This window comes from Rhododendron vialii, chromosome 11a (assembly GCF_030253575.1).
Source record: "Rhododendron vialii isolate Sample 1 chromosome 11a, ASM3025357v1".
Lineage (NCBI taxonomy): Eukaryota > Viridiplantae > Streptophyta > Magnoliopsida > Ericales > Ericaceae > Rhododendron > Rhododendron vialii.
The window spans coordinates 19254658-19266707 of record NC_080567.1 but is presented as its reverse complement, the minus strand read 5'-3'; the positions used below and the strand labels follow the sequence as shown (position 1 = coordinate 19266707).

General features: G+C 38.0%; 1 protein-coding gene across 5 annotated transcripts; it reads right to left on the bottom strand.

Moving 5' to 3' along the window:
• Positions 1-431: 431 nt before the first annotated feature.
• On the bottom strand, positions 432-11470 carry LOC131306746 (uncharacterized). 5 transcript variants are annotated; one of them, XM_058333163.1, is made up of 9 exons: positions 11245-11470; positions 11063-11160; positions 10862-10968; positions 10537-10766; positions 10290-10388; positions 8705-9149; positions 3166-3592; positions 897-974; positions 432-559 (listed from the first exon to the last, which is right to left on the bottom strand). In XM_058333163.1, the coding sequence occupies exons 6-9, from the start codon at positions 9124-9126 to the stop codon at positions 509-511; spliced, it is 978 nt and encodes a 325-aa protein (XP_058189146.1). In that variant the 5' UTR covers positions 9127-9149; positions 10290-10388; positions 10537-10766; positions 10862-10968; positions 11063-11160; positions 11245-11470; the 3' UTR covers positions 432-508. The 5 variants fall into 5 exon arrangements, with proteins under 5 accessions (XP_058189146.1, XP_058189145.1, XP_058189147.1 ...); XM_058333162.1 differs by having other exon boundaries at positions 8705-9163; positions 10314-10388; XM_058333164.1 differs by having other exon boundaries at positions 10205-10388; positions 11261-11470.
• Positions 11471-12050: the final 580 nt, after the last annotated feature.

Below are 12050 nucleotides of genomic sequence, written 5' to 3'. Positions count from 1 at the left end.
TATGTACCCCGACGTCTGTACGCATATGTTGATGCACTTTTTTTTCTCTCCCAATTTTGTATATAATAATTACATGTTTGTGCCTTGGAAGTTGACGATTGTGTAAACTTGTAACGACGCCGCTGAAAGTTGAATCAGTCTTTAATTTTCGTCCTTTTTTTTTTTTTTTCCTATTAAGCTTCTCATCCGACGGATGCAGTACTGTTGATGACATTGCAAATAAATATTTCTACCAGTGACGAAACAAATGTTTTTTCTAACTTTGAGCCATAATATATTAATTAAAATGGCTGAACTATTTCTCTGATTCATCTTCTCTCGAGATGAAAGGTGACGATACAAGCAATCAGCACTTAGTAAAATAATAATATAATAATAATACTACCACATCTCACACAGTTAAAGAACACATGCAGCCAGGCAGAATTTCATCATCTTCCTCGTGTGATCACCTTTCTCTCTCTTCCGACAAAACTTCCATTGTTGTCCCACTCATACTTCATTTCATCTATTCCGAATCCGACTCCATATTACCCATCGCCTTTAGCCCTCTTGGTCTCTGCACGGCACCAAAATACATGAGAAAAAAGCAAAAAAAGATCACGGGAGACGATTTCGTGCGTTTGGTTGTTGTAATCTTGAAAATCATGGTAGCAGCGACTAGGGAAGTGACCGTTGCGGTCCCATAGTAGTGATAATTGGGAAAACGTTTTTCAGCTTTAAAAGTGAAAACAATTTCATGAAAACCAAAGCATTTTTGTTGACCACGCCAAATATTTTGGATTGACTCCAACATTCGGCCGTGCCAAAACACACGAAAGAGATATGTAAAACATTGGCCGGAAAACATTTTCGCAAAAAACAAAGCGTAAAACAAAAATCCCGTGTAAAGGTACCTTCTTCGAGATCTTTTTCTCCCGGACCTCGTACCGCTCTAGGGTCAGATCACATAGCCACGCCCCAGGGCATACCAACTGTATCAAACATGGGGAAAAAAAAAAAAAAAATTTACTAGAAGTTCAAAAACAAAAATAACACATAAATTATCAGGTTCTTCAGGCTCTCCAATCACAGAAAATTTCCTACAATAATAAAAATTCAAATGAAACGAAATAATTTTATTGGTTCAATTATTTCTTTAATATAGCAAGTACCGTACTCAAACCAGTCTAGGCTGCAAAAGTCGGACCAATTCAATAACATCAGATGGACATAAAACAATCCAAACCCTTCAAGTGTTAGGCGATCCTTTGTCCTTTAGTGATTTGTCAATATCCAAAGTAGAGTCATATTTTTTATGGGCATTATGTGCATCACAAGTTACGGATATTCCAATTACCCATAGCCGCCCACCAGAGAAGGAAACCTAAGGGTTCCGATTTTCTCTAGTCTAAGTTTTGGAATGGACGGGATATTTCAATTCTGCACCATACGTTGACGTAATGACATTATTGATTGCAGAAACAGACGATGCAGCTTCGGACTGTCCGTCGAATCCAAATTATTAATAAGGATAGAAAAAGATCCCATTGTTTTTACATAAACCGTATACCTGGGTTTAGACTTTAGTGAACACCGTCTATTTTAATCTTGATTATTTTAATCTTGATACGTCACCTAATAAGAATGGGGTTCGTCAACGTAGTTTTTTTGAACCGTTTATTTCTGCCAATAGAATAAGATAATCGGACAACTATAGGCAACCGCAATATGTTGAGCCCGTCAAAATTCTATTCCAGAAGTGCTGCTACGAATCGCCGCGCCCATTCCACCGCTTCATGTGGAGCCCACTCCGGGTTTCACCCCCATGAATCCCGGAAACATACCTAACTGATATGCGATTAAGCTGGTTAAAGCCCTATTAAAATTAAATTTATGGGTTTCTCTGTATATTTTTGAGGCCCGGAGTAAGCCCCATACTGAGCGGTAGAATAAGTGCGGTGATCCTAGACTTAATGAATTCTATAACTCTATTTTACCATTCTAGTAGTATATAATTTATCTAGCAATTGTTAATGTGCGATTAACCGGATTTTTTAAACCGAGTTAACCTTATTCATATCATTAAAAAGAATTTAACCTTATTCAGCGGACGTCAACAAAACGCGAGTCACATGATCAAAAGTAGATGGCGATGAAGAAGATTAGATTATAGATCAGAGCATGAACTGACACGTGTACGTTCGCATCCCACTGAACTTGTCTTTTAGTACACGCCTCCGCGGGCTTACCAATGGGCCGAAATAAAAGTTGAACAAAAACCCGCACGCCAATAAATATATATCACAAAGCCCCACCAATAATTATTATGCAATAACTAAACCAAACCCACCCCAAATAAAAAGTACTGGAATCAAATCTTGTGCATTTAAGGTGAACAACACTTTGTCACGAGAAATTCGTTCTCTAACCTAATATTCGGCCCTGCACCTTTTTCCGTACTTCGACTGATCGTGGGGAACCAATTTTGGATTTCCGGTGGTACTGTTAAATGCACCTTGTTTTGTTTCTTTTCTAAATCTTAACCTTTCACTAGCTAAATAAAAGCAACACGAAAATCGCCGTTTTTCCATACTAACGCATAAACACCCCGACTAATTTTGTAGCGACTAATCTAACAATCTACTACTGGAGGTACTTTTGAAATGGGGATAAAGTCCCGCATGAACCTACTTCAACGAGTTGAAAGTACTTGGACGGTTTTGAACCTCAAATTGAAATAGAGCAAATTCATAGGTGACCTTAAACCCAAGCCAATTCTTCGGAGTTGAATATCGCAATTTTAGTCTAAGTTCCAAAAAAATAAAAATAAAAATTATTCAATCGCCTAAAGTTCAATAATAAACATGAAAAAGTAAATCCACTAATTAACGAGTAGTAATATATACTAACGGTAAATTGTACAGTTATGACTATAAGTTGGAGTCATTTACTTCACAAAAAATACTGATCATGAGAATGACTTTTGATTATAAAAATATTGCTGCCAAATTTTACGCTACTTATAATTAATTTCTTTACTTTTTCCTTTCTACAAAATCAATTTTCACTTTTGGAATGACGAAATTAATATAGAAAATGTTTCTTTGACTGCGTTTTTTCAAATTTCAATTAAAAAAAAAAAAGCATGAAAATCTAGAGAGAGAGAGAGAGAGGGGGGTTTACATTGACGGTGCGTTGAATGAACTTGGCTCTCTTCTTGGGTCTCTGAGGCAATTTGGAGCCTTTGAAGGCGATGAAATCCTCCTCCTTCTCCTTATTCGTCAACGCGATCACGAATTTCGGCGGCCACACCGCCGGGATCGCATCACTCCCAGACGAAGACCCTCCCTTCTTGCTATCCTGCGCCGCCGTCTCCGATGACCCCGACCCACCACCACCACCACCATTATTAACATCGTTATTATTATTATTATTCGTATGACTACTAATATGGTTGTGGTGATGATGATTATTAATGGTAGTAGTGGTGGCGGTGGTGTTATGGTGCGCACTGCCTCTCTTATCCTGCGCACCCACCCTGTCCGGAGATGATATCCCCCTCATGACCCCGTTGCTGTGCCCCTTCATCCCACTCGGATTTTCAGAATTCCTACACACAAAAATAACACAAACAAACAAACAAATAATACAATCAGCACAGACACATAAGTGTATAACACAGGAATATCACCATATCCAAACACTTGAAAGTAAAACAAAAAGGAACAAGTAAAGGTGAAATTACTGATATAGCCTTGGGGTGGTGATCCAGATCGGTGCAGGTGGAAGGAAGCTTTTTAATTTGGAAGAATCTTGTTGGTGGGTTTTTCTTTGTGTTTTTGCGTGGAGAATGCTGGAGGGTTGTTTTGGGGAAGTTATGTCGGTGTTTTTGTTTCTGGGTCTCGGCTTTAATATGTGGGGTTTTCCATTTTCTTCCTTTTCCTAATCTAATAAAAGTCTTCTGTATACAGAACCGAAGATATTCGGGACAAGCGTACGAGTCAATCTAACGTTTTGCACAGCTGAGGAATACGAGGGGAGAGAGAAAAAAAAAAGAAAGAGGAGAGAAGGTCCGGTTCCTTTCAAGATCTCAGCCGTCGGATTAGGTCCCCTCCGGAATTTATTCGAGGGTACGGGTCGGAATCGCGGAGGAACAGTGATGGGGTGTGTGTGGGCCAGGGTTACTAATCCAAAGCCGGATCGGACGGTCTGGATTGGAATCTCGGGTTTGTTTTTGGGCTGCACGTGGCAGGAGAGCTATCCAGTTTTAAAAGGACCAATCTCGAGTTTCCTGTGGGAACTGGGATCAAGTGTTGTCGACACGAATAACGCCCGTTCCAGAACAGTAAATAAGTACTTATTTTTTAACAAGACAACACAAAAATAATCTGTTTACACAAATAATTTTTTTACCAATATGAATCTTGTTTTATTTGTTTAATAAATCTTATTAAGATCTTTTATATGGGGCAAAAAAAAAAATTTATTTTTCATTTATATTATTTTTGAGTTTAAAAATATAAAATAAGCTGCTTATTTTTTAAAAAAATTTCTAAAATGGAGCCTAAGATTTCTCCCTAGGTGATAGGTGATAGGAGCAATGCTAGGTACCCGAAAATAGAGAAATCAATATGGTCTAGCTTCACTTTGAAATGAATCTGAACTATTGATTTCTTATTTATGTGTATTTTTGGGGTACATAGAAGTATTGCACAAAAAATAAATGATGTGGTAATAGTGTTTTTTTTTTTTGGGTGGGGGGAAGTGATAATGGGGGTGGCGCCAACTAATAATTAGGCATGTCATTATTGAATAATTCAACCCCGTGGCCCCACGTAACACTTATTGAGAGACAAACTATAACGTACCTACGTAAGGGCACTTAAATGAAAAAGAAAATATACGAATTTTGAAATAAAGTACTCCAATTACGACAGTAATGGTTAAGATATTCATCAAATCCTGTTCATAAAAGGACTTCGTGCTTCCCCTTTCCAAAAAAATAAATAAAGGGCTTCAAGTTTTTCATCAAATTCTATTCGTAAAAGGATTTCGGGTGTAGTCCACCAACCAATGCCTTATCGTTTCTTCCGCTCTCATCTGAGTAACCCACGCTCCCTCCTCTGCCTAAAATATGTACTTATTTTTTAAATAAATAGTTATTTTTTGAATTAAAAATAATGTATTGTCTCGTAAAGTGAAAAATAAGCACTCAAAAAATAAAAAACCTTAGCAAAACGGGACTGCTTCCCTTAAAAAAAAAGAAAAAAAGAAGAGGACTTTCGTGCTTATAAACACAGGACCCACACGACAAATAAAAATTAAAGTAATGGGACTAATCGGAGATCAAGTCCGCTCCACCAATTTTTTGGTGTATCGGTCTGCAAGTCTTTTTCAGCCGCAAGATCGTGTTTAGAGATTCTGTTGAAGAATCATGGTCCTACGATTGAAAAATACAAGGTAGTATCAAGATGAAATTGGATCGCCGAAAGTCTCAAAAAATAAAATAAAATAAAAATATACTACTCCGTATGTGATAGCCACTTGTGGTCTACGATCAAATAAAAGTGCAACTCGAGAGTATCCCCACTGGTTCATTATTTTTTTTTACGGACCTTTCACCTATGTTATGTAGTACTTTTCACCTGTTTGGTAGACGTTATTTGCTTATTGAACTTCATTTCTTATTTTCTGTCCGAATACAGAAGTAAAATAGTAAAAATTTGAAAAACAAAATAAAAAATAAGTAAATAAAGGGTACCTTAATCTTTTTTTTTTTTTTTGAGATGCGTTAAAATGCAAACCCACGTCATCCTACGTGTCAGTGAACCGGTGGTGAGGACTGAGGACCAAAATAAAGCTCTACTTTCACAAACATTGAATCATTTCTCTTCTTTATGTTTCTTTGAATCGTTTCTTCAAGAACCCATTAGGTAAGTAGGGAAGATGTCCCTTCAAAAAAATATAATTAAAGTACGGAAAATGACACACGGTTTCAAAACAGCTGTGTGACTTGCACGGATTTTTGTACACATTATAGGTCTCACAAGATAATCTGAACCCGCTCATTTTTGTTAAGATATTATTTTGTGGGTGCATATAAAAATTCAGCTTTAACAGATATTGATTAGAGTTTTTTCAAAAATCATAGCCCTTATTCAAATCCGTTGGAGCTGATTTTTTATAGGCACCTTCAAAAAAAATATTTTAAAAAATATAAGCAGCTTGGATAAATTTTGTAGGGCTTGAAATGAGCTCCACAAAAATGTATGTGCATGATCTGTGTGAAAGGATATGTGTTCGGATCATTACTGGTTTCAAAATTGGTCAAGGTCGGGAACCGAAATGCTATTAGCAATGATCCATTTGATGGCCCACACAATGTACATGATAACAAGATGACCCACTCGGTGTTTGTACTAATTGGACTATCTTGTTGTCACATGTGTATTGTGTGGGTCATCATTGCATAGATTATTGTTAATACTACTAGTATTTTAGGCCTAGGACAACATTGGTTCATCTTTAGGCCTTGTTCAAGGAAATAAATACTTTTTGAATTAAAAGTGATGTATTGTGAGAAAATGATCTGTCTCATAAAACGAGAAATAAATACTTAAAAAACCCTTAACGGAACAAGTTCTAAGTTCTCATGTCCAAAACCTCTCAATTGATTTCAACAACTTAGGATTTAGTCCATACCGAATTTTCCTCAAGTGTGGTGGTGTGATCGGTCCCAGAAATTACTTGAGGTGAACTTAAAAGGGCCCGAACATCTAGTAATAAAAAATGTTCTGTACAGTAATGTTACAAGCACGTGAGGCCAACACCACCGAAATCCCGGTACCGATTTCAAAAACCATTGCCAAGCACAATTTCCAGGCCCATGGACCACGAAAAGTTAACCAGTGCTCCACCACATATTGGCGAAACATCAGATCTATCGCCAATTATATTAAGTATTATCTTAAAATAATGCGTGGTGGGAAGAGATTATGACATGCACCCTTTATTTGGTTGTCTTCTTATTAAAAAAAACTGCTTATTAACGTCATTTTAAATATTTTTGTTTTCACTTGCCAGTTCTCTCCCTGTCGCTTTGATTCGCCTAAAAAAGGGGAATTGGAAATCGTGCACCCTGGAGAACAAATTTGGATCGTCCATATCATCAATCAATGGTTCAAATATATTTGTTATCTTTTATCGGTAATAATTAACTTTGACCGGTAAAAAATAACAAACATTTTTGAACCATTGATTGCTAAATGAACAGTCCAGATCTGTCCCGTAAGATGCACCACAAGACAGTGAACTACGGGATGTACAGGAGTACTCCACAGATGCTCATAACGTTGGCTTATAAGTTTTAGGTTATATTTCCTGTGAACTTCAACAAAAATTAGATTCAATATTTTTTTCTTTATTAGTTTCTCATGCCGTGACAAATGATTTATAAAATAGAAACGGTTTTAAATGGCCCTACTCAATTTTTACTCAATAAAGAATTAATCATAGTTTATAAATTACAAATAGCTTTGATATGCCATATGAATCTCAATTAATTTATAAAATATTTTCTTAAAAAAACATACTTATTCTACTATTAATTGTTAAAATAATCTTAAAACAACACCAAACCCAATACCAAAAACCACAATTGGAACGGATGGGGCAAGTCCCAACCCAACTTAGAGCCCGTGTTTATTTTTTTCACTACAACTTTTTGAGTTTAGTTAAGTTGTTCTCACTAAATTATACAAGTAATTTTTTGTCAAAAGTTAAATTATTTTCATTAAACTAAACTATTCAACACATTTTTTTATAACTTTTAGGTGTTGCGCTAAAGTTTCTATTTTTTAAGTACATATTTTTTATTTTACGAGACAAATCATTCTCTCACAATACATCACATTTAATTTAAAAAATAATTACTTATTTAAAAAATAAATAAATACTTAGTTTTATTTAATAAAACGCACACTAATTTAGTAAAAATGGAGTAACGTTAAACACGTGCTTTTGGCACTTCAATTTTTTATGATGACACTTTAAAATTTGTCTTTTAGTGTAAAAATTATACATAACAAGCACACCAAAAAGACAAATTTTAGAGTGTCATCGTCAAAAATTAGAGTGCCAAAATCATTTTCTGTAGCTTTATTTAAAAAAAAAAAATAGCTAACCCACAACTTCGAGGAAACGACGCTCGATAATCTCTCCAAAGCTAACCGATGTACAACTACTTATAAAGCGCGTGGGCAAGCCACCTTCGCAGAAACTTAAGCGTACCGTAACCATAACCAAGTCCATTAAAGGTTTCATTTACGCAACCACCAATTCCACCCACGCGCCACTCAACAAACCCACATAAACAATCCTTTAAAACGTCTTATGCTCTCGCTGTCGTTCTCAATTTTCGAGTTCGCAAATTGCAATTATTCGAAATGTGATGATATTTTTTGGGTAATGATTTTGCCACACTTTTTTTTGATAATGCCACCCCCTCCAAGTGTATTTTTAGGTGTAAAAATACACTTGGAGGGGGTGGCATTATCAAAAAAAAGTGTGGCAAAATCATTTTTCTATTTTTTCACATTATCACACGCGAATTATGTGACCGAGCACCCACCCAACCAAAAAGACAAAAAGCCGAATCATCAGATTGTAGCAAATAGTATAACCAGATCGTGAATCAGACGCGCCGCCAAGTGAGATCGCGTACCTGAGAATGCGATGGGACGGCGAAGACGGACGTTGCCTGAGATTCAGATAGCCGTTTCCATTGGCCGTGCCGTTGGGGTGATGATGTAAAGCACTACCGTCCTTGTTGTTCGTATCGGATCTGATGACGCGCCGATCGACCCGAGCCGTGGTCCGATGAACTGGGTCGGAGCCGTTGTTGTTGTGGTCCTTGTTGACCTGGCTCTTCATGCACCGGAGCCGCTTCCGATTGCCCCACTGCAGGAACGAGTCGGACGACGTCGTGGCGACCACCGACGACGAGGATCGGGTCTCCGGCGGGTGAGTGGCTGTCCGGAGCAATCCGCTGTCACTGCTGCCGAGTACTCCTCCCGGTCTTTCTCGATTGTGGTTGCTGGTGCTGTTATTATTGGTATTGGTAGTAGTATTATTCTTCTCCATCATCTCTCCTTTTTCTTTGGGCACACCTGTCACGTTAACCCTGGTTAGTTTCTTCCTAATCTAACCACGGTTAATCAACACCCACCCCACAATTTCAACACTGATAACAAAAACAAAAAACAAAGAAAAATGTGAATGTATCTACTCTCTCTCTCTCTCTCTCCCCCTCTCCCCCCTAGCTCTCTCTCTCTCTCTCTCTCTCTCTCTCCAGCTTTCATGAGCGATGATGATGACTGAATTCGAATATTTTGCCGAAATTAGCAGATCTTTGCTTCCAGAATGAAAACTGTTAACAGGGTTCTCAAAATGGTCTGCTTGCAGAAGATCTAGCAACGCGGGGAGTAAACGGAAATTCTATCTTCGGCGCTGTTAATTTTCGGTAAATTTGGAAGGGAAAAAAAAAAAGTGAGCGAGAAAATGGGCGGAAGGAAGAGAGGATCCAAAATTATTAGTATTCTCAAGACAAAATTCAAAATTTCGATCTTCTTATCTTCAGCTCACGCATTCTCGGCGGTCAATCAAAGTTGCTGTTGACAGACGAGATTTGAGAAACTTCGAACCTCCTTTAAAGATAGTAGGACTTCAAGGGGAAAAGAACGCAACAATTCTCATCTTAACATTGACGTTTCGATGCCTTTGCTTTAGCTTACATTTTCACGGCGGCCAATCGTAGGATTCGATAATTGAGAATCAACGAACTGCTAAAGATTTGGATTGTTTTGTTATAAGTCAGGTGTCCGGACCGGCTTAAAAAAAAAAACCCACAGTAATTTCGGAAGAATTCAAGACAGAGAAAGAGGCAAGAGAGGTGCAGAATCGATGACGAATCTCCACCAACAAGCCCAAAAAGAGGTGAAAACCCTAAAATCAAAAGATTAAAAACAAAACAGATACAGAGTTAGCAGCAAACCACCAAATTAGTCCAAGACTCCCAAGAACCTCGAATAAAGGATGGATCAAATTGTAACACCCACACACACACACAAGAGAGAGAGAGTGGCTGCCGAAACTGAAGATTTTTTAACAGGTAGAGGAGAAACAGGGCAGAACAATAATGCATATGTAGGATGTATGAGTCTACCCTGCGTGTTTGAAAACCGACCCCGGCGATAAACAACGAGAAGAATGATGGATCGGAAGCAGCTGGAGGATCAACCTCGCATTACCTGAAATCTTCAACTTTGCTCCACTTTGCCCCAGACAAATACTGTTTCTTTCCTCGACCAAATCGGCTAATCGGAACCGCAACCGATTCTCCTAGACCGCTGCAAAAGGAAAAATCAATCAGGTCAGCTTCAACCCAAATGGCTCAATTGATTTGCCCGAAACAGTCCGCGAAAACTGCAATGGCAAAGATCAACAACCATTCTTTCCATTTCGATCTGTTTCGAGATGAAGATGTTGATTCCGTACCTCTCTGCACTTCGATTGTGAACAAAACAATATTTCTCCTCAGTACTTGGACTTGGCTAATCTGATTTGCGACGAAAACACGGATTAGTGTCGCCGTTGGAGTCTTGAGATTGTGAAATTGGTAGTCTAATTCTGTCTGATTTGTAACCACCAGTACTGATCTCTCTGTAGTCGGGATATACGGAGATTATTCGTCTGAAAACTGCCTCAAAAATCTCCCGGAAATGTACCTGCACGATAAAGATTCATCCACAAACGAAGTTAATTACACGGATTGATGATAAAAAAAATGGGTGGAAATGAAACAGTCTGCCCGATTACAAACCTCTCAACAATAGTTAACTCTCTAATCCCAAACAAATCTTCACGAAAAGCTAGGTAAACCGTTATCAAATCCACTTCAAATACTTTCAAAAGCCTCTTCAAATGTATCTGTCGGAATTCATGAACGTACAAAAATCAGTCTCTGTATTTTCTGTATTACAAAAAAGAAACAAAAAATACAACTACATCTTCAATCACATACTCTTTTCTCTCCCTAAAACTCTTCGCTTTCTAACTTTCTCCGTGTAGCAATATCCAAACGAAATCAGACCAATCCTTGTAAACCCTCTTCAAATGTACCTGCCAAGAACAAGAAACTGAATTCAGATTACTAATCACACGTAAACACAACAGAAAACCCGAAATCGCTTCTCAATTACAAACCTCGAGGCTCAAATACCTCCCTCTCTCTAATCCAAATCGTCACCAGCTCCAGATCTTCAACATTACACCGCGCGAAACCCGTTGAAATTTTCCAGGAAAATCTCTCTGCCTTGCTCAATTTTCCAGAAAACTGTGAAGAAAAGAAAAGAAAAAAAAAACAGAGACGAGAGGAGAGGAAAGAAAAGAAAGAGAGAGCCTTGTTCTGATACAGAAACGAGAAATGATCTCTCTCCCTCTCGACTCTGTTTTTTATACCCTCCCGTTTCCATCTGCCCATCGCCCACCGTTGATCACGAATCGGACGGGTCAGATCTCTTCGGTTTCTGACAGTGAGGGCCATTTCCTGGACGCCGTGGATGTGCCCCCACACGAACACTGCACTCTACTTCACGACGTTACCCTACTTGACGGAATCTTGTGAACGCCGTTTGTTTGCCGTCACTTTGATTTATTGTCCTCTTTTTTTTTTTAAATAACGGGGGAGTATTTTATTAATTACTTATGTAGACCTTTCTTTCTCGCTGGTGTGGCGCTTAGCTTGGTTTAACTTAACCAGGGGTAATGAACGGACCGCGGTTGAGTTATTTTACTCCACCAATCGGTGTGTCGACTCGTGTACTACTGTTTCTCGTGCACAAGTTGCTCATATCATGTGGCATTAGGCTTCCTTTCACTGCGGTTTTTTTTTTTACGTACTTATTTTTTATTTTACGAGATACGCTATTATCTTATAATGTATTATTTTTAAATTAAAAATAATAAATAAATATTTATTTTAGTTAGTGAAACACATTCTAAGCACTAAA

Bases quoted from the DNA above. Each gene is read 5' to 3' on its own strand.
- LOC131306746 (XM_058333163.1), bottom strand. From the start codon at position 9,126: ATGATGGAGAAGAATAATACTACTACCAATACCAATAATAACAGCACC. The intron at 975-3,165 runs GTAAACCCCCCT...TGTTTGATACAG, and splicing joins TCATTCAACGCACCGTCAAT to TTGGTATGCCCTGGGGCGTG. The intron at 560-896 runs GTACCTTTACAC...GGTGCCGTGCAG, and splicing joins AGAAAAAGATCTCGAAGAAG to AGACCAAGAGGGCTAAAGGC.